Source organism: Adiantum capillus-veneris, chromosome 5, assembly GCF_014529385.1.
Source record: "Adiantum capillus-veneris isolate H3 chromosome 5, ASM1452938v2, whole genome shotgun sequence".
NCBI classification, from domain to species: domain Eukaryota; kingdom Viridiplantae; phylum Streptophyta; class Polypodiopsida; order Polypodiales; family Pteridaceae; genus Adiantum; species Adiantum capillus-veneris.
Genome location: NC_140935.1, coordinates 72,088,176 through 72,107,982, shown reverse-complemented (window position 1 = coordinate 72,107,982; position 19,807 = coordinate 72,088,176). Strand labels below are relative to the sequence as shown.

At 45.1% G+C, this 19,807-nt stretch overlaps 1 protein-coding gene across 1 annotated transcript in view; it reads left to right on the top strand.

Moving 5' to 3' along the window:
- LOC147457511 (phosphatidylinositol 4-phosphate 5-kinase 9-like) overlaps window positions 1-19,807 on the top strand; it is a 98,566-nt gene that overhangs the window by 35,681 nt on the left and 43,078 nt on the right. The window contains exons 3-6 of the mRNA XM_086512364.1: window positions 10,782-10,946; window positions 12,412-12,577; window positions 12,707-12,817; window positions 12,979-13,166. Of these exons, the coding sequence (XP_086368490.1) occupies window positions 10,782-10,946; window positions 12,412-12,577; window positions 12,707-12,817; window positions 12,979-13,166 (630 nt within the window). The remainder of the gene's footprint in view (window positions 1-10,781; window positions 10,947-12,411; window positions 12,578-12,706; window positions 12,818-12,978; window positions 13,167-19,807) is intronic.

The window sequence follows — 19,807 nt, the reverse complement described above, 5'->3', positions numbered from 1 at the left end:
AACCCTCCTCCGAAGGCCCCACTTTCTATGGCGAGAGCGGTCTACTATTGATTGCACAATCTCTACAATGCTTTGGACTTGCCGACGATGTCGACGACGATGAGGACGAGGACAAGACGGGCTGAAATCTGAAAACGCTAATGGCTGAAATCTGCAAATCTTGTATTTGTTGAATTCTGACTCTATGTCGATGACGATGTTGATGGTGACGATGCGACGACAACGCGTTGAAAACATAGATGCTGAATCTGCGTTTTCTGGGCTGAAACTGCAAACTTCGCGGGATCTGACCGTGCGGCGAGGATCTGCTCAGGAAGGTGAGATCTGCGAGGTTCGGGACTTCTTCTGCGATGTCTGACTGCTACAAACTGAAAACACTGAGTCTAGGGCTGATTCCGTCGCGAAGATCTGCAAAAACGCTAGGTCTCTTGCTGATAAAAAACTCTAGTGCTGAAACTGTGTTCTGCTGCAAAAACGCTAGCCTCCTGTTGTTGCAAACTGCTAACGCTAGGGCTGATCTGTTGTCTCTACTAACTCCAGGTTGTCCTTGATGAAAAACGTTGGGCTGATCTTGGGTCTGTGGCTGAAAACGCAAGGTTTACCGCCGGTGGGGGGTCTTGTTGAGAAGGTGCCTGTTGAACGCGAAGTTCCTGCTGCCTCTTCTGCCAGAAAGTGCTAGTGCTAGGTTCCTATATATACAAAGTTAGGAATATTGCCCTACCTAGTTTCCAATAAAAGTCACTTAAAAATAATAAGTGTAAAATGTCAAAAATAGGTCTATGCACTGTAAAAATGCTCTTGATGGGTTCTGATGGAAATATGATGATCATGTTGTGTGCAACCAGAGGATATGCATCTAATCTAAGTGTTTGGACATGCACGGTCTGGAATAGACTCACAAAGTGCCAGATCACTGCGTATTCTAGACTGACTTGACCGAACGGAACCCTTGTCATGCTGTAGCTTCTCCACGTACACATAGGGTTAGATGTGTCATGTGACACCGTAACCCCAGCTTCATGAGAAACCGGTCAAGTGTAAGGTACCATTGTCGTCCAACCTGCTTCAGTCCATACAATGCTTTCCACAACTGAGACCCAATTCTCCTTGCTTGGTATACGAAAACCAGGAGGTTGCTCCACATAAACTTTTTTATCCAAATCTCCATTCAAAAACGCGCTTTTGACATCCATCCGGAAGATAGACCAACAAAAGTTGGCTGCGAGAGCAAACACTGTGCGTATGGTAGTCATGCGAGCGGTGGGAGCAAAGGTCTTGTCAAAGTCTACTCCTGGTCACTGTGTGAAACCTTGAGCAACAAGTCTCGCCTTGTGTTTTTCGAGGAAACCATTGGCCTTGTACTCTGTCTTGAAAATCCATTTCATAGAAACCACCTTCCGCTTGTTGGGCCTGGGAACCAAAGTCCAGGTTTTATTCCGCTCGATAGCGCCTATCTCTGTTTGCATGGTACGCTTCCAGTAATCATGCTGGAGTGCTTCCTCCACCGAGGAAGGTTCATTGGTGAAGCTTGAATCTGAGATAAGAGTGCAAAGTTCACGAACTCTGCGCCATCATAAACTTGCCTCTCCTTGAGGCGTGCAGAACGTCGAGACTGTCCAGGGTTTGGCAAGTCTGGTAACTTCGTGACTCCAGAGGAAGAAAACATAGAATAGAGCCAACCAGGAACTAACTTCTCCTTGCGAGGTGGGACCGCCTCCACCCAAGGAGAACCTTTATCCACATCAGAATCGGAATCTGACATGGCATGATTGGGTGAAGTAACTGGCTGAGGTGTAGAGAGAACAAGAACAGGGATAGGACCAGGTGTAGGAGGTGGACGAGGAGGAGGTAGAGAAGGTATAGGCTTGGATGCTGCCCCCTCTACAGGTGTGCTGAAGAGCTCCATGAAAGTCACATCACGGCTAACTGTGGTGGTCTTGGCGTTAGGGTCGTAAAGTCGGTATCCATCACTCTTGTGAATAGCCCAGGAAGGTGAGCTTCTTCGCCTTGAAGTCTAACTTCTGTCGCTTCTCCTTTGGCACATGGACAAAGGCCGGACACCCAAAAACTTGAAAGTGTGAGACCGAGGACTTTCGCCCGTAGTAAGCCTGATAAGGAGTCATGTCCTGCAAATCATGGGTGGGAGAACGGTTCTGGATGTAAACCGCTGTGTTACATGGCTCTGCCCAATAAACCCGAGGCAAAGAAGCATGCGTAAGCATCGCACGAGCCATCTCCATGATAGTCCGATTCTTCCGCTCAACAACTCTGTTCTGGGAAGGAGTGTAAGGAGTAGTCAGCTGGCACTGGATGCCCTCTGACTTGCACCACTGTGCAAAGTCCTTCGAGGTGAACTCACCCCCTCTGTTTGAGCGAATACATTTGACGTGCAAGTCCTTCTCCTTTTCAACCATCGTCTTCCAATTTCGAACGAAACTGAAAGCCTTTGACTTGAGCTTTAGGAACTAAGCCCAAGTGTACTTGCTGAAATCATCCACAAGCACAAGAAAAAACTGTGAGCCAGAAAATGGAGTGCTCATCGGGCCACATAGATCAATGTGAATCAGTGCAAGTGGTGCCGAAGCTCTGTTGGATGCGTGCTTCGGAAAGGCAACCCTGTGTTGCTTGCCCATTTGGCAAGCCTCGTATACGCCTGATGAGGAGCGTATCGCTGGTAAACTGTCCACCATAGAGGTCCTAGCAACCTGTTGAAGCTACTGATAACATAGATGTCCAAATGGTGCATGCCATAGAGAAGAAGACTCCGTGGTCCTAGACAGAAGAGTAGTGAGGCGGTATAGGGAACTACGGCGCTCACCGCGTGCAAGGCTAGTACCTGTCGTAGAACATTGTACCAGATTTGTGCATCTATAGCATAGACCTCTCTCGCCATAGAGAGGGGTGCCCTTGGAGGAGGGTTTGAGAAGCGTCTGGTGTCGTATTCTTCTCTCTCTCTTTCTCTCAGTCTTAGCACTTTCATTCACAGTAGCATTCACTTTGTTTGTGATCATTGCGCTCTCTCTAAAGGAACGGAAGGCTCTCCTTGCTGTAAGTAAAAGGAACCCTTGAGCACAATTCGGAGCACTCATCCTGAGCACTATCAACATTCACTTCCGCTGCACCTTACATCCTGAGACCCTAAATTTGCGAAACACCTGAAGGATAACCTGATTGATGAGATCACTTGAGATGGTGAGAGGCCATTGATTCTCCTCTCAGGTTGGGAAGAAAGTTAAAAGGACAGATGTGTGTAGAAAAGCGGAAGCTATACTTGCAGGAAGAGCTGGCTAGAGCTCTTGACAAGAAGACGAACCTTATAATGAAAGGCTTGAAGCGCTCTTGGAAGAAGAGGAAATCGACAGATTCCCTGGGTTAGCTGGGTGCTCGTTTTTAGGATGACTTAGATTTTTCGTCGTCTTCAGAGAGTTTCGACAGTTTGTCGTTCAAAGAGCATGAGAAAAGAAAATTGTCGTAGTTTCTTTTTCCACCAGGTATCAGCCTACTTGGATCTTTTTTCTCTAATAGAAAGTGCATATCCTGTGTATGTTAGAATCTCTAGCTAAGGATCCTTAGAGACCATGATCATATCCAAGAAAACTGATGATAGTATTTCTTTCGAGAAGAATGACTTTGTTGCTATTTGTAGGAACTTTATAGCCACCCAAATGTCTTCAAAGAAAAAATTGATATGTTTGCATCTATATAATACTTTGAATGGAATATGAAAAGATATGGAAATTGCTACTTTTTCTATATATGACCTGAAAGCTGCATCTCTACTAAGATTAGGTGCCCTTGATCCTCCTGGTCTCTTCAAAAACTCATCCTTTTTGTGCTTGTACCTATTTAAAAAAAAATTAAGATATGAAAAATAATTCAAAAAAACATAACAAAATAAGTAAAGATGACTTTAATGTTTTCAGCATAGACTAGTTGTTTTTCATTTGAACTATTGATGCGGAGGAAAAACAAGGAAAATAGATTTGTAAAAAGTCAAGGAGGCATGGGAGGCCATCTAGGAGTTTAGAGGAGGAGAGCTCGTCCTCTTCTGAGAGTGAGCAGATGAGCAAGAAGACCAAGGAGTTCAAGGAAGGGGTCAGGCAATAAGGTTTGAGACATTTTCAAACTACCAGGACACCCAATGAGCCCTTGAGTTTGTACAGCAGTTTGACGTGGCCTTCTCTGGAGGTTGGTTCATGAAACACTCCAAGGTGCGAAGGGCGGCATCTTACTTGAAAGGAAATGCACAGACATGGTGGTATACTCTATTGTTAAGCAGAGAAGCACCTGCGACGTGGATAAAATTCAAGAAAATTTTCCCGCTAACTTGGATATCAGACGAATATGAAAGAGATGTCATCACGGCTTGACATCATTTGAGAATGACCAAGAAAGATACATTGGATGACTAATGCCAGAGGTTTTGGGATACTTATTTGCTAATGTCTTTTTGTCGGAAAATTACTTTGAGGGACCAGATTGAGCGGTTGCTGTGGTTTGCCAAAAGAGATTTGAGAGTATTGTCTAGAACAAAAGTGTGATTCTATTCAAGAACATGCTAAGCAAGGATTAAGGATGCATGCCGGCTCATTGACTTATCCTACAAACATAATAGTATCCACCTCAACAGGGCAAGAGTCTTCCAGTGAAGAGAATGAATCAAGGGAACCAAATGCAAGTTCATCAGAGGATTCCGGAGAAGAAAGTGGATCAGATGATAGTGCGTCTCAGGGTTCCAATGATTGAGAGTGATGTGCCAATAGACACAGGAGGCTGCTCACAGGTCCTAGGGCACAAGGAAAGAAAGGAAAGGGAGTCAGCTGGTAGATCAGAGAATTCCCCATATCTAGATTGAGGTGCCAAGGATAGGGAGGCTAGAAGGGCCACCAACAACTCACAGGGCACAAGAAAAGAACAGAAAGGTAAGCTAGCCTCTAGGTTCATCGGAAAATCTAGTCAAGGATAGATTTTCTTTTGGCCCTCAATGTAAAGTGGACGGAGGAAGAGAACCTCGCAAATTCTCTACAGAGAGAGCTGCACCTTGAAGCTTTTGGGCCATTAGCAGTGTCTTTGCCGAAAGTTACCGATGAATCAACATGTTGAATTTGGTGCGGTGAGATTCCACAAGAGGGGAGCCACTCCACTCCTTTGTCACAGATTGCCTAGATTGAATAAAGTCACTAATTTCTCTTTGAGATTTTAGGGTACTGACGGGCTGACAATATTTTGCGGAATGACTTAATGAACTGTGTGCACTCAATTGGAAATTTCCTTGATTGAACTGAAAACATGTGCTCTTTTATGTGTGTATTGTTAGAGACATGTAGAGAAAAATGAAGCGTCTGCAGCATTTGGTCTGATGAATGATTTGAACTTAGTGCATTTAGACATCCTAAGTGAATGAGATTCTAGTGCATCAAGATGTCTATCTGGATGAGATGACTGGATACTGGTGTGAGTGCATCCAAAGTTCTAGAAGGATGAGATGGCTCCATAGTGATCTAGGTGTATCAAGAGTTCTGGATAGAATGAGATGGCTAGATTGAATGACTGAAAACACGGTGTTTAGTGTGAACTAAGTGCGATTTTGTGAATTGATGCAATGTATGTACTATCTTGTGGGGATGATCATGGGCATGGTTTGCTTGATTGAAACGTGAAATGAAAAAATATGAATCTGATAGTAACAAGATTTACTAGATCAAGACATCCGAGAAAGATCAGTGCGGTTTGGATGTGATTGCTAAATGGTTAGAATGATTAGGATTTGTATCTCAGACCCTCGACAGAAATGTGATTGATCAATGATAGATGTCTTTGTAGAAGTGCTGGATTGGTGGTTTGGTCCATGAGTACATAGAGTCAGTGTCTACTGAAGAAAGTTTCTGTCCTTTGGTTGTTTTTGCAGGTGTAATTGAGGGTGCTTACAATTCTTTCAAGAGGGGGGAATGTCACAAAGTGATGACGTGGCATGCCCAATTGGAAGAGAAATGATTGAGTGGACAAGAGAGACTGAACTGACCAGCTGAAAGAACATATAGCACCGACCGTGGGACCTAAAACCATGAAAACCCAAAGCTTGAACTCTGAAGGAGTATTTTGTAAATTGTGTTGATGACGTGGCAGCTGTATCGATGCCCGCGTTTTACATTGATGACGTGGCAAGCCGAACAGAAGTCCGCAAAACGCGCATGCAGCTTTAGCACTAGCTTTTGGGAGCAGGTGCTTTTAGGGTTTGATGCTTTTGAGAGAATTGCTTTTGGGGCTCTGCTTTTAGGCATCCCATGTAAGTATAAAAACCCTTGGGCCTCTCACTCTGCAGAGCATCTAGACATAGAGTTTGAGAGCAGAAGACCCTCAAGAGTTGTACTTCGTGGTGAGCAATAATAAAGAAATACCGAAAGAGATGCCAGTCTTTGGTGTTAGTGTTTTTGGGCACGAAACTGTGTCGTGCCGTGTCGACTCTCTCTCTCTCTCTTAAAGTTCAGTGGTTTTGAAGTTTCTGTTCGTGTATTGCTGTTGATTTTTCGCTTGGAGTATCCAAACTTGTAACACTTGTCACATACCCCTCTCTTAAAGAAGAGTATCCGTCTCGATTACACTTGCAAAATAGCTATAGGACGAAAACTTTCTTCAATAGACATTGACTCTATTTCCCCAAAGCTCACAAATCAATTATCACACACTTAATTCACACTGAACTTTGTGTTTCAGTCTAGTCATCTCATCCGTCTAGAAGTCTTGTTGAACCTAGAGTCTTATGTAGCCATCTCATCTGTTGCTAAATGGACTGTTTTCTTATTTTCTCAAGTAATTTCTTTTATTGAAATTAGGATATTTAAAGATGTGCACTTGAACCATAAGGTTAGGAACTCTAGATCTACTGGAATTATTAAAAGCCATCTGGAACGGAAAACTCTGATGCGTCATATGATGGGTGACATTAAGCATCACGAAGGGGTTTTACCGTTATCTCGTTGGTCTGGCAGGAAACCCGAACTGGAAAGAGGAATACGTGTAAAGACGCAAGCACAAAAATAAAGATGGGTTCTGAGAAGCTTTTCTTAAAAAGCGGAATATTATAACGAGTTTTTTGGGAAGAGCATACGCTTTCCTGCATTTGTACATGTGGTTGCATCCAGGGATGCCTTGGAAGTGCTGTGAAAGGCATTGTTTTTAACTTATAAGGTTTTATTGAGTTTTTTTGGGCAGATTCAGACCAATTTTAAAATATGCCGGCTGCCCACTTATTAAGTGGGCAGCCACTTCGAAAATAAAGCAACAAAAATAGCCAGTGAATTCTCTCTCCCTATTTCGAGTAGAAAAAAAAAAAAAAAACCTCCGCGATCTCTACGCGGCCAGCCTCTGCTCAACTATTCTTGCTGTGGCTAGGGAGCTATAAAAGCACCACATGCCCTCACTCAGAGGAGGAGTTGCCAGCACCAGCAAGAGAAGACTTTGCCGCCAGAAGACGCAAGAGATCGCGAGACTGCGAAGCACTGAAGTCGCTTTTCCCACGCAAGAGCGACAGTTATCTATTGTGGATTTGCCATACGAATTGTTATCCCGTGTTTGTGTGCGTGTTTGTAGGTACTTCATCGCGAAGGAGAAACGGGAAGGCTTCAGCCTACGCTTGGGAATTCCGTTGTCTGCGGAGTCTCGACTCCGAGTACAGACGGAAAAAGGATTGAGAGCTCGTCTCTCGGATTTCCCTTACGGGAAGGAATGACCATCGAGTCAGAGAATTAGAACGAAGGGGTTTTCTCCGGTTCTTGTGCTTGTAAAAAGATTCTCCCTAATAAAGGATTCTCTTTAAGGGGGGGGGACTAGCCCATCTTCTGGTCCCAAATACTGTGTCAAACTTCTCCCTCAACTCTGTTTAGTTGAAAGATTATTTATTTCATCTTGTTGATTATTCATGTGCGCTCCCGTTTGTGACATCATCCCTGCGGAACTTTTGATGCGCTCACCGCAATATCCTATCATCTCATTCATATGGGAATCTTGATGCACTAGAATCTCATTCCAACATTCAACAATCCTCATTCATCCTCATTTAGCCTAGCTGGTAATCCCTACTGGCAAGTTCTTCAACTTATTCAATAATCATGAATATTCCCTCCCTTTTTGAAGGTATTTTCCTCCTCTAAAAGGACATGACAAGACAGTAAATGCCAAGATTCGAACTCTCGTTGATCATTGACAAAAACATCTGCTCTAAGCCATCTGAGCAATTGCTCTGCACGATGGCCGTTGCCTTGAATAAATTAAAAAAAAACCCTTGAATAAATTTTTAAAAAACTACTCAAGTATCCCTCCCTTCCTGCAGTCATGGCCAGCCCTGCTCCTTCTGCGAGCATATGTTTGTACATTGCCTTGCAGATGTCCCCCCCCCCCCCCCCCCTCTTCCTGGTTGCCCTACCACCTGGCTGCACATATCTTTTCCTCGCTGCTCCACCATCTCTAGAGCCTCATTTGCGCCATCTGGCTGCTCATCGCACGGGTGTTGTCCTAGCTGCCCCGCTACTTACGACCTCTCCAATGAAGTATCTTCTGGCTGTTCATCGCACGGGTGTTGTCCTAGCTGCCCCGCTACTTATGACCTCTCCAATGCAGTATCTTGCGAGATTCCATTGATTAAGCCTTTTTCAAAATGTGTCCGACCTACTCATTCAAATTTCAAAACAAAATTCATGATTCTTATCTTGAAAAACCTAATTTTCCAAAGTCTTTGGAATCAAAATTCGTTCATGTCAATGCGTAGAGCTTGTCGAGAGAATCAACTTTTCTCTATCGCATATCCAAATTCTCAACCGTTGAAGAGATTTTTAGAGGTCTCTGTAACATAGAAAAGCGTCAAAAAGCATGTTTTTTGAGCTTTTTAGGGCAAAAACGAACTCCTATTTATTCTTCTTCTCCTTCTCTTGTTGTTTCTTCTTCATCCAACTCCATAGCTTCCATCTGTAGGTTCGTGTGGATTGGTTTCTCTCCTAAAAAAGGAAAAGAAAAGAAGTTTCCTTTAGAATCTCCATGTTCTTCGTTCATGTTGTTAGGATCGTGCTTTGATTTGCAGAGGGCAAGGAAGCAAGTTGTGCTTTGATACCAGTGTAACGGGACGGGCACCACGTGCCAACAGAAAAGAATAAGCTGGACAACTTTAAGTACTTCAAATAACACTAAACTGAAAGAGATGCACGACGCACGACACGTAGAGTGGCGGAGTTCCACCCCAAGAGAGCACTGGTCCCAAACCTTGGTGCTCCTTTTGGTATTTCTTTATATTGCTTGAACTCAGTACATGACGGCGTCACCTGTCTGCACCTTTGCCTGTAAGACTGCTAGACAATGACCCCTTGCCACATTTTTAAAGGCCCTGGGCCTATCCAAAAGCAGTACATGAAAAGCATCAAGTTCGAAAAGCATCTGTTGTTCAAAAGCTAGCGCTAAATCAGCCGGTGTAAAATATGGAGAATTTGTACAACCTACCACGTCATCAATGCAAATTGCGGGCGTCCGTACAACTGCTATGTCAACATGTTTTTATTCAATATTTGTGTGTGTCTACTAGACCTTGGTCCTGCTTTATTTAAATGCCTTGTGTCACTAGGGCCCCATCGGACGCGGTTAGAGAAGCTGGTTCTGCTTTGTTTAAATGCCTTGTGTCACTAGGGCCCCATCGGACGGGGTCCCATAAGTTGGTGGGGACAACTTCAAAACATTTAGGCCACTTGGCGAGGTTCTGTGTAAGTTGGTAAAACTTCTTCGTTGCTTCTACTTCTTTAGCTGCTGCTTTTAGGGCTCAAGCCCCCTGGCGAGGATGTGCAGTATTTGTGTGTGTGTGTGTGTGTTGGACCCTGGTCCTGCTTTGTTTAAATGCCTTGTGTCACTAGGGCCCCATCGGACGGGGTCCCATAAGATGGTTCTGCTTTGTTTAAATGCCTTGTGTCACCAGGGCCCCATCGAATGGGGTCCCATAAGTTGATGGGAACAACTTTAAAAGTAGGCCACTTGGAGAGGTTCTGTAAGTTGGTAAAACTTCTTTTGCTGCTTCTACTTCTTGTGCTGCTGCTTCTTAGGGTTTAGGCCCTTCCGCTAGGATCTGCAGATTGGCTCTGCTCTTTAGTGGCTTGACACGCCAGCCATTTGTGATAGGATACCTTTGGACTTGGTAAGGACCTTTCTTGTTGGGTAGTTTGCTGTGAGACTTTTTAAAGGTTGAAATTATCTGGTTACGCGGTGTTTTGCTTTGCGAGTGGCTGCTTATGGACCAGCATTTCATGTAAGCTCTCGAGCTACTGTACCGCAGAAATGAAAATGACAAGGCGGATAAGTTTGCATTGTTTGTTGTCAGAAGGATCGCTAACAAAAAAATGGACAGTTATTTGCATCATAGTACTATTATATTAAAGAAGGATAGGGGCTACCTCATGTGAGTTGTAATCTGCAATTGTTAACTACCACCTTTCCAATGACACTTCAGTAACAATGTATCAGCTGTAGGACTTTAATGAGAGGTTTGAAATGCGAGTGCTGACTGCAAGCAGCAGGATTGAGAGGAACAAGCGATTATATTTAACACCACAAACAACAATTTTTTTTCTCATGAAGATATGGAGGTAGGACGAATAGTAAAGAATGGCCTGTTTTTTCCCTTATTTCCCCCACCTTCAATGGTTTCCTCCCTATGTATCAATGCTGCATCAATGAGGAAAAACATGTTGGAAAGGATTAAAATGTTGCATGCTTTTCATTCTAAAGCATAGATTCTCTTTTCTTCTTAGGTATAGTGTAGGAAAGTTCTATCAATGTGAACGCGAACTGGAACAGAGTGATTTTGGACATCGGGCTAGGATATGGATGAGATTTCCAAGAGAAGGCTCTCAGTTAACTCCATGCCATCGTTCAGTGGATTTCAGATGGAAAGACTATTGCCCCTATGTTTTCAGGTAAAGATATCAATCAATGTCATTTAAAACCTATGGTGAACATGCTACTGAATTTCTTAAGTATTTTGGTGTTGGTTGGTAAGTATTTAGCATCGCCCGGTTTTTGCTACTGCTGCTTATAATGATGTCCTTTTGTGATGAAGTTAACGGTGCATGATGTCAAGTTTGAATATTGTCTTATTTTGTTTTGCTTTTCTTCGTTCCCATAATTTGTTTTATTGTAGGCTCTTGTTGTGCTTCATAGCTTATTTAAGGAGCTACAAAATGACAGTGTTGTTTTGTGGGAAAAAAACCATCCATTCACAAACTATTTAAGGACAGACCCCAGGGTCTAATACAAAACGATGGTCCGTTATAAATATAGGACCGTTCTCATGAAACATTTACAAAACTGTCTGTTGAATTTGAATTTATCAGATCTCTTAGGATGTAGCATTTAACATGGTTCGGCTAGTGACAGAGATTGCTTCTCATGAGAGGGTTCTTTCTCTACATTGCTACTAGGAGGCATGGAATGTGATTTGTTTGCTGTAGGCACCTGTATGGGGTTAGTTTAAAAGCTGAAATGCAGAACATGTTTGATGTCATGGCACTGTGCGTTTGCAGATTGAGACTCTCTATGCCTAGCTCTTCTGTGTCTCCTCCCTATGATCCTCTTCTCTTATGTGCTTGTGGTTCAGGTAAACTTAATATACTTTCCCATAGTGGTCTTACATTCCATGCTATGTCCACAACTTTCTATTAGTAGTACAACAAGACCTTGTAGGTTGTGTCTGTATGTTGGAAAGAAGGCAAGCATTCTTTAGGACCACAACGGGACTTTCTAGGTTTTGTCTTTAGTTTGGAAAGGCAAGCATTTTGGGCCTTTCCTTCAGGAAATTTGAGATTTGACCATCTTCATAATTCTGTGTTAGGTATTGACTTTTATAGCTTGGAGCATCTTGTATTCAACCTTCAATTTAATGTATCAGAACATTTGGTATACATTGTCTTTTTTTGCACATAATGTCTTGTAGTGATTTGAAAACTTTTTATCATGATACTACCCTGTTTGAATATAAATACTTTTTTATAGAGATTGTCATCTATTTACTTATCTACTAGAATTTTAGCAAGTGGCAAATCAGTAAGCTGGGTCTGTTGGTTCTGTCATCCATTGGGTTTAGAGATCCATAAAGAACCTATGCTTAAATTTGTCCTCCTTTGCACATATATTCTTTCTAGCGATTTGAATGCATGATAATACCCTGTTTGAACACTAGAATTTCAACATGTGGCAAACCCACAGGCTGGGTCAGTTGGTTCTGTCTTCTATTGGGCTCAGTGTTCCAGAAAGAACCTGTGCTAATTATTTGTTGGATGAATATAATTTTCAGGTCAAAAAAATATTGAGATTATTATAATATGGTTTGTGGTGGGGTTTCTCTAGTTATTCTGAAACACGTTTGAATATGTCAACACTCAGGACTCTTCGAGAGATGTTCAAAATTGATGCAGCTGACTACATGATGTCGATTTGTGGAAATGATGCATTAAGAGAGCTATCATCTCCGGGCAAAAGTGGGAGCATATTTTTTCTTTCCCACGACGATCGTTTTCTGATCAAGACTTTACGACGGCCAGAATTGAAGGTGTCATAGTGTCTTTTAAGTTCATCGTGATTTTAGTATACTGCTGTCTTCATTTAGTCTGCTGAATTGCATGCCTGTATAATGGATCACTTGCTGGTCTTATTTTGGTTTTCCTGCATTCTTTTGTAGGTCTTATTAAAAATGCTACCAAGCTACTATAATCACGTGTGCAAATATGAAAATACGTTGGTAACCAAGTTTTTTGGACTTCATCGTATCAAGCTTGCTGGTGGCCATAAGGTATAAGCTATTGGTCGTTTTTTTAATTTAATTGTCAATGTCAATTAAGATTTAATTTTCCGGCTAAGGTGCCAAAACATTACATTAATGCAGGTTTTAAACAGGCATCTTTATCAAGTTGATTACTGAGGCACATTTTGTTTGTCTTGGGGTTGTTGAAGGTTAGGTTTGTAGTGATGGGCAATGTCTTTTGCACAGAGTTGAGGATTCATCGTAGGTTTGACCTGAAGGGTTCCTCGCTTGGTCGGTCATCAAATAAGATCGAAATTGATGAGACCACAACTCTTAAAGATCTTGATCTGGATTTTACTTTCCATTTGGAGCCTTCCTGGCGTGAGGCTCTGCTCAAGTAAGTGCAAGATCAAGTCTCATATTGATTTTTGAGTTATAGCCATGTATGAAAAGTGGGATTGTTTGTGTCTTGAGCCACCTATGTAAAACTTACACACTTGAGAGTTTTCTTGATCCCACATGTTTTTTGGTTCTCTTATGATGTCAGTTGGGTAGCTTTGCATTGATTCTAAATATGGCTATACCTGCCTGTCGTGTAAAGTATACGAACCTTTCTTCTTGACTACACCGTCCTTGTCCACGCCCTCTATTTTTTCACTTTCTCAGCTGTAGATTCAGATGTTATTTTCCCTTTTGAAGTTGTAAGTGTCTAAGAGATCTTTGAAGGGTAACAAGATTGTGGGAAAGATTTGTGTCGCGAGTTCTGTGGAGGATGTATGGTATATAATGTCCTTTGTTCATCCTCGTGGATTACTAGGGTTCCTTTAGTGCTTTCAGCGCCAAGGAGGGCCTCCTCTTCCCTAGTCTTTGATGTATCGCCCATCTTTTGTAACCAGGTATCACTAGTAGTTTTTCCCCTTTGGTTTGTTGTCATTGACTATATCGGAGGTTTGTACTACCGGTTTGGTTTATTTTCATATGACTATGGGCTGATGTACTAATGCAAGCGGGTTTGTAACTTGTTTTTTTTTTCCCTTTTCCGAGAAAAAGATCCTTCTATTAGTTACTGAACTGCCCATGGGGCTACAACCACCTCTGCTAGAGAGGACTACAACAATCATAAGGGGGAGACTCTCCCAATGGAAAACAACATATGTACAATGAGGCTAAATCAAGAGATGGGAGGAGGAAAGAGCCACACAGGTGTGCGGTAGTGCCATCTCATCACACCCTGGACCATGGTGAAGAAAGGCCCAGGGTGCCAGAGTCGAAGGAAAGCCTCTCTGTGCTCCCGCATGCGGTCGGAGCTGCCCTGGAGTCTCTCGAATTGTCCTCTGAGAGTATGGATCAGATCTAGCCAAAGATCTCAAACAGTCTCTGCAGGTGGTACAGGGCGAGCCTCAAAGATGCGGAAGCAGCGGGCCCGCCAGATGAACCAGTGTCAGGCCGCAGATGAGCTCCCAACACTCCTCTCTCTCACTGCACCACTCTTGTGGAGTAAGCTCTGTAGCAAGCTGGAGTGTAGGTCGACCCCCTTGGATCACTATCATCCTGCTGGTGGAGGATAGCTCAAATTGAAGTGCCGGGCCCGTGAGAGTGGACCAAGCAGCTGCCCCCCCAAGTGTATTGTCGTGCCATGGATAGAGCTTGCATTAGCCGAAGGACATGAAGCCAAACCTGCTGTGCCAAAGGACAATCCCAAAGACAATGGCGTTGACTCTCCACAGGATGGTCACAAACTGCGCATGCTGCCAAGAGACCACTATGTACTAGCTAGCTCCCAACTGTTGTAGCTCGATGTGCAACCAGCCATTGGAACAAAGTGACTCGCCGTGGCTGTCTGGAGTCCCACAACCTCTCCCAAAAAGCTTACAAGAACTCAGCTGTGAGACCCTCCTCTTATCAATGAGGTGCTGCAGCAGGACGAGCCTCTCTTCGTGCTGCCAGTATGTGTGGTTCCAATCGAACAGTGAAAGAAAGGGACACTTGGATGGTCGATTGAGGAGAAAGGGTCCCTCCAAAACCACTGTCCAGGATCCCATTGCACTCGTGCCAGTGGACAGCTCTCCCAAGTCCACAGCCTCCAGTGGCCAGCAGTCTCAAGAGCTGTAGGGTCAAGATCCATGACACATATCCTCCCACAGATGCCCACAACTCGGATCCTTTGAAAACAGCACTCTGCCACCTGTGGAGCCTCTGCTGCAACTCGGTGTAAGCGACCCTCACCCCCCTGTAGCTCGAAAAACAAGGAGGGTAACGTCTCTGAACAAGCCCGAACTGCGATGAGAACCTCCAGTCGCGTGAAGGCCCCCATCCATCTGGGGTTGCTGACTCGAGAGGTGTGAGCCACTCAGTTGGTACTACCTCTGTGATGTCCTGACACGTGCTTTGCACCCCTCTCATGCTCTGTAGCTGGATGCTCTGAAGCTCCTCTGCGATGAGAACCTCCAGTCGCGTGAAGGCCCCCATCCATATGGGGTTGCTGACTTGAGAGGTGTGAGCCACTCAGCTGGTACTACCTCTGTGATGTCCTGACACATGCTCTGCACCCCTCTCATGCCCTGTAGCTGGATGCTCTGAAGCTCCTTTGATAAGCTTGAAAACTATAGCCAATCGCCTAAAGTGCGTGCTGGACCCTCTGCCATTGGACCCCAAGAAACATGAGGCCTACTACCAACCAAGTGGCCTCGCTGAGTGCTAACCATGGGGTTCCAAACCAGGGGCTGTCTTAGGCGCTCCTCCATGCAAGTAGGCTGATGCTGCTCCATTTCTCTCCGCAGCTGCTCCCAGGAACGGAGTAGACTCACAACGAAGCGGTCCTCCAGTCTCCTGCTTAGGCCAACTCTGCGCATCTCTGTGAAAATCCATCTGGCCGAAGGTCGCCAGGGACCTTTAGCCTGACGTATTGTAGCACTAAGTCGCTGAAGCAAAAACTCCTTCTAGGGCTCCTCCCTTGGAAGTAGTCCTTTGACAGAAAACTTCCCAAGAAGGGTTGTGCTTTGCTGTGCTGTGCTGGGTCTATGATCCCCAACCCTCCCTGAGAACAAGGAATAATGATGACCTGCCAGGCCACTTTGGCTCGGGCTATCCGAGTGTCTCGCCCTGACCAAAGGAAGTTCCTGACCAGCCTCTCTACCTGGCTGATGCAGGAACTCGAAAAGATCCAACAAGAAGTGATGTACCACATAGTAGCCAATACCACATAGTAGCCAACAACACCTGGTTGGCCACTACAACTCTGCCTGCCAGAGAAGGTCGTGCGGAACTCCAATGTAGCAACTTCCTCTTGATGGACATGAGGAGGGGAGCAATCTGCTGCTCAAGAGACAAGTCCAAGCGAACCTGACAGCCCAAGTACCGAATTGCAGTACCTTGGGGGAATCCATCTGAAACCCTCACTTGGCAGCCAATCAGGTGTAGTAGCACTACCAACCGAGAAAGCCACTGCCTTTCTCCAGTTGATCATTGCGCTTGATGCACAACAAAAGGTCTCAAGAGCCTGCTCACACCTGTGAAGGTTGGCCTCCTGGCCGTCCAAGTACAAGGCTAAGTCGTCTGCAACTCAACATCCAATAGCTCATCTCCCCGAATAGAGGGGGCAAGAGGACAACCCAAATTGGTGAATTTGATACTATGTCTGAGTACGGAAATTACAAAGTTACAAAGAACAAACACTAAAACACTAAGGAAAAAGGAATTAGGGGGGGGGGGGTTGTGGGTTCATATGAAATCTCTCATCGACCTCCTCCATGGTTAGTACTCTGGTTGGGTGTCTTGCATGTCGAGCTAGAGTGATCTGTATCTTCTGTTGCAGCCTTCATCGGTAGTGGGAGAACCCCCGAGGTCGTGGGCGTCTGGATCTGCCAAGCTCAGTGGCTCGGCCAAGCGATGTACCTCTAGTATGAGTAGGCTCTGAGATCTGTTGTAATGACTGCTTCGTTGGCTCTCCTCTGGCTGGTGTAAAGAAATCTGTGATTCGTCTCTGAGACTGTCTTTTCCCTGATGTCCTCAGCAAGCTCTCCCTAAGTCTGCGCAGCTCTAGCAAGAACAATCCGAGACACCTCTGATCCTTGTATCTCACGACTCTAGAAAAAGGTCCGAACCTTCTCTAAACAGGCAATGGAAGCAGCCGCGTATCTCATAGTATTCCGGGTAGTGACATGTGTAGTGCAGATCTGTCTCTGGCTCTAAGTTACATAGGTGACATATACTGGCCCTTGTCGGCACCCCTCGAAATTGGCTAGTCTCGATCTGGAGCCGATGTGAGGATGTGCGTATCTGTCCAATAGTGCATCTTATCCCATGAGATAAGTGTGTATCCATGTATGCAAGCCTAGTCACGAAGCCGTCCTGTGTGAGTTGGAGAAGATGCTCTCTGTAGAAGGCCATCTTCGTGCCCAACTCCTGTGTCGGCTGTATCCATGCGCTTCTGGTATCTAGCTGAATCAGATCCTGACGTATGAGTCTGGTGATCTTTGCCCGTGTGAGAGACAGGCAGGGTGCATCCAGGGAGTATTGAAGCGGAGGTAATCTATCCATGTTGAGATTATGCGACTGAAACCATGCTGCCATCTATCCATACCAACATGCTGTATCGCCTTGTAGAGCTAGTTGTCGAGATGACTCCAGGGCAAGCCGAGCGTATCTGTCCCTGGGGAGGTACCATAGACTGTGCATAAAGGATACTGATCTAGTCAATGTCTCCACCACGAGAGGGGGGGGGGGGGGGGGGGGGGGGACGGCGGTTAGCTCCCTCGGCTCGGATAATCTTATGTGGTACTGAGGCCTTAGCCCGAATTATCCGAGCGACCAGAGGCCTCTCCATACATCTCCATCCATGTGTGTTGCCAGATCTCCCATGGTGTTCTACTGAGGGTCCCCACACCTGAACTCCATAGAGCATAGCTGGAGTCACTAGAGTGTCAAAAAGCCAAAGCTTTGTTGCGGTTCTTGAAACTGAACCTACGAACACATCCTCTCTAGTCCTCCCAAAGCTGTATATGCTCTCGTCAGTCTAGTCTCTGATGCTCTCCTTAGTGAAAACACCGGTCCACCGAAGACTATCCCAAGATAAGTATATTCATCTGTGTACTCCACAGTCACCTAGCCTTACGTAAATCTGGGTGCCGACCTCTTGACCCACTGTGGTGTGGTTTTGAACACCATAACCTTGGTTTTCCCCAGATTGACAGACAATCCACTGTCACGAGCAAATGTATGCAAAGCATCCAAATGACGCTGCATCCCCTCTGGAGAGTCAAAATTCAGCACAATATCATCAGCATATAGTAACAACGGAATCCATGTCCCTGCTAGCTTAGCCCCCCTGTCCCCCTGATGCTCTACATAGTCCGAAAACTCATCCACATACATTCCAAAAAGAGTCGGGGATAGGGGGCATCCCCGCTTTACTCCAATAGTGGAGTGGACCATGTCGGACATTCCCTCAGTGGTGCGTCCCATCACTGTCGTGTATAGAGCTAGAATACCCCATATCAGCTCTGTAGGCACACCCATGTCCTGTAGTCTGCTATAAGTCTGGCTCTCGGCACTGTGTCAAAAGCTTTGCGGAAATCCACAAAGCTACAATAGATCCTCTTGCCATGGTGTCTACTCTCCTCAATAATAGCTCTGAGTGTCAGAATCTGGTGAAGAGCGGAGAAACCTCTCTTGAAACTTGCTTGCCTTGGTACTCTTATGCCCTCTCGCTCTGCCCATCTACTCAGCTCCTGCTCACGAACGGATACATATAACCTAGCTAATGTGTGACCAACCATGATGGTGCGATAATTTGCGGGGATCATGGGATCTCCTGACTTGAAAATAGGTAGAATCGTAGACATACTCCAATCTCCGGGAAGCCTTCAAAGATGGCTCGATTAAACATCATAGCCAGGAGCTCTGCAAGCATATCTCTGGCATGGATGAAGTGCTCTGCTACTAGACCATCATGATCATGTGCTCTCCTTGTCTTCATCCTGTCAATGGCTTTCCTTACCCTCTCGGCAGTAAAGAAAGAACATGTCTCCGGGCATGTCTCTTGTGGGTCCGACAGAGGTGGTTGCCTTGATGCTGTGTAGAGAGATGTGGCATATTCCCCCCATGTCTCAGTGGAGGTGACTGCTGGTGGTGGTGAATGCTCGTGGAATAGCCTCCATGCTTCGCCCGAGTCCTGACTTATAAGTAATTGATATAGATCCCGCTCTAGCTGAGATAGATAAGCCCTTCTCTTTCGTCGCACTAGGCGGCGAAAGATAATCTGTGACTGTCTATGTGTGGTAATACCCATGAGCACTTCCCTCTGTAATTTGAGCCTTGTCTCCCTACACGCCTCATCATACCAACTGTTCTGGGGCATGCTCCCAGATCGTCTCCATGTGGGCTGGCTGTGGGGATATGCCTCTGATGCTGCATCATGGAGCGTCTCTGTCAATATTTGAGTGAGTTCATCTAGTGGCCATCCCGGCTCCTGGGTGCATAGTTGCGTGTATATCTCATCCATATACACAGAATCCGTCTCCCTCATGAAGGTATACCGAGTGTGTGTGGGGACCTCTCCTAATGGAGCTGTGCTGAATTGAAAGGTCAGGGTGAAAGACAAGATAGCATGATCAACTGCTTCTCCAGTTGGCCTAGTAAACACCATGAAATCCTGAAAGAATGGAATGAGACTTGGCTGGGCCATAACATAATCCACTATGCTGGCACCATGTTGGTTGGAAAGCAAGTAAAACCTCCAGTTGTCGAAAATCTTTGTAGGCCATTCACAATGGCCAATCTATGTGTGGTTCCCGTATCTATCAGGTATCTGCCATATTCAGTGTATTCCTCATCTTGTGATAGTCTAGATAGACCCATCTCTGTGACGTTGTGACGTGTTTTGGCGAAATGGTGCGTACCACCCCAAAGTGTTTGAGATATGTCTTTTAATGCTTTTGGGGGCCTTATATGTAAATAAATCATGCTTGTACAAAGTGTACAAAGGCGGTGTGTGCCAGCTGTCTCTACGCATGCGGGCCAGTTGTGCGGGATACATAG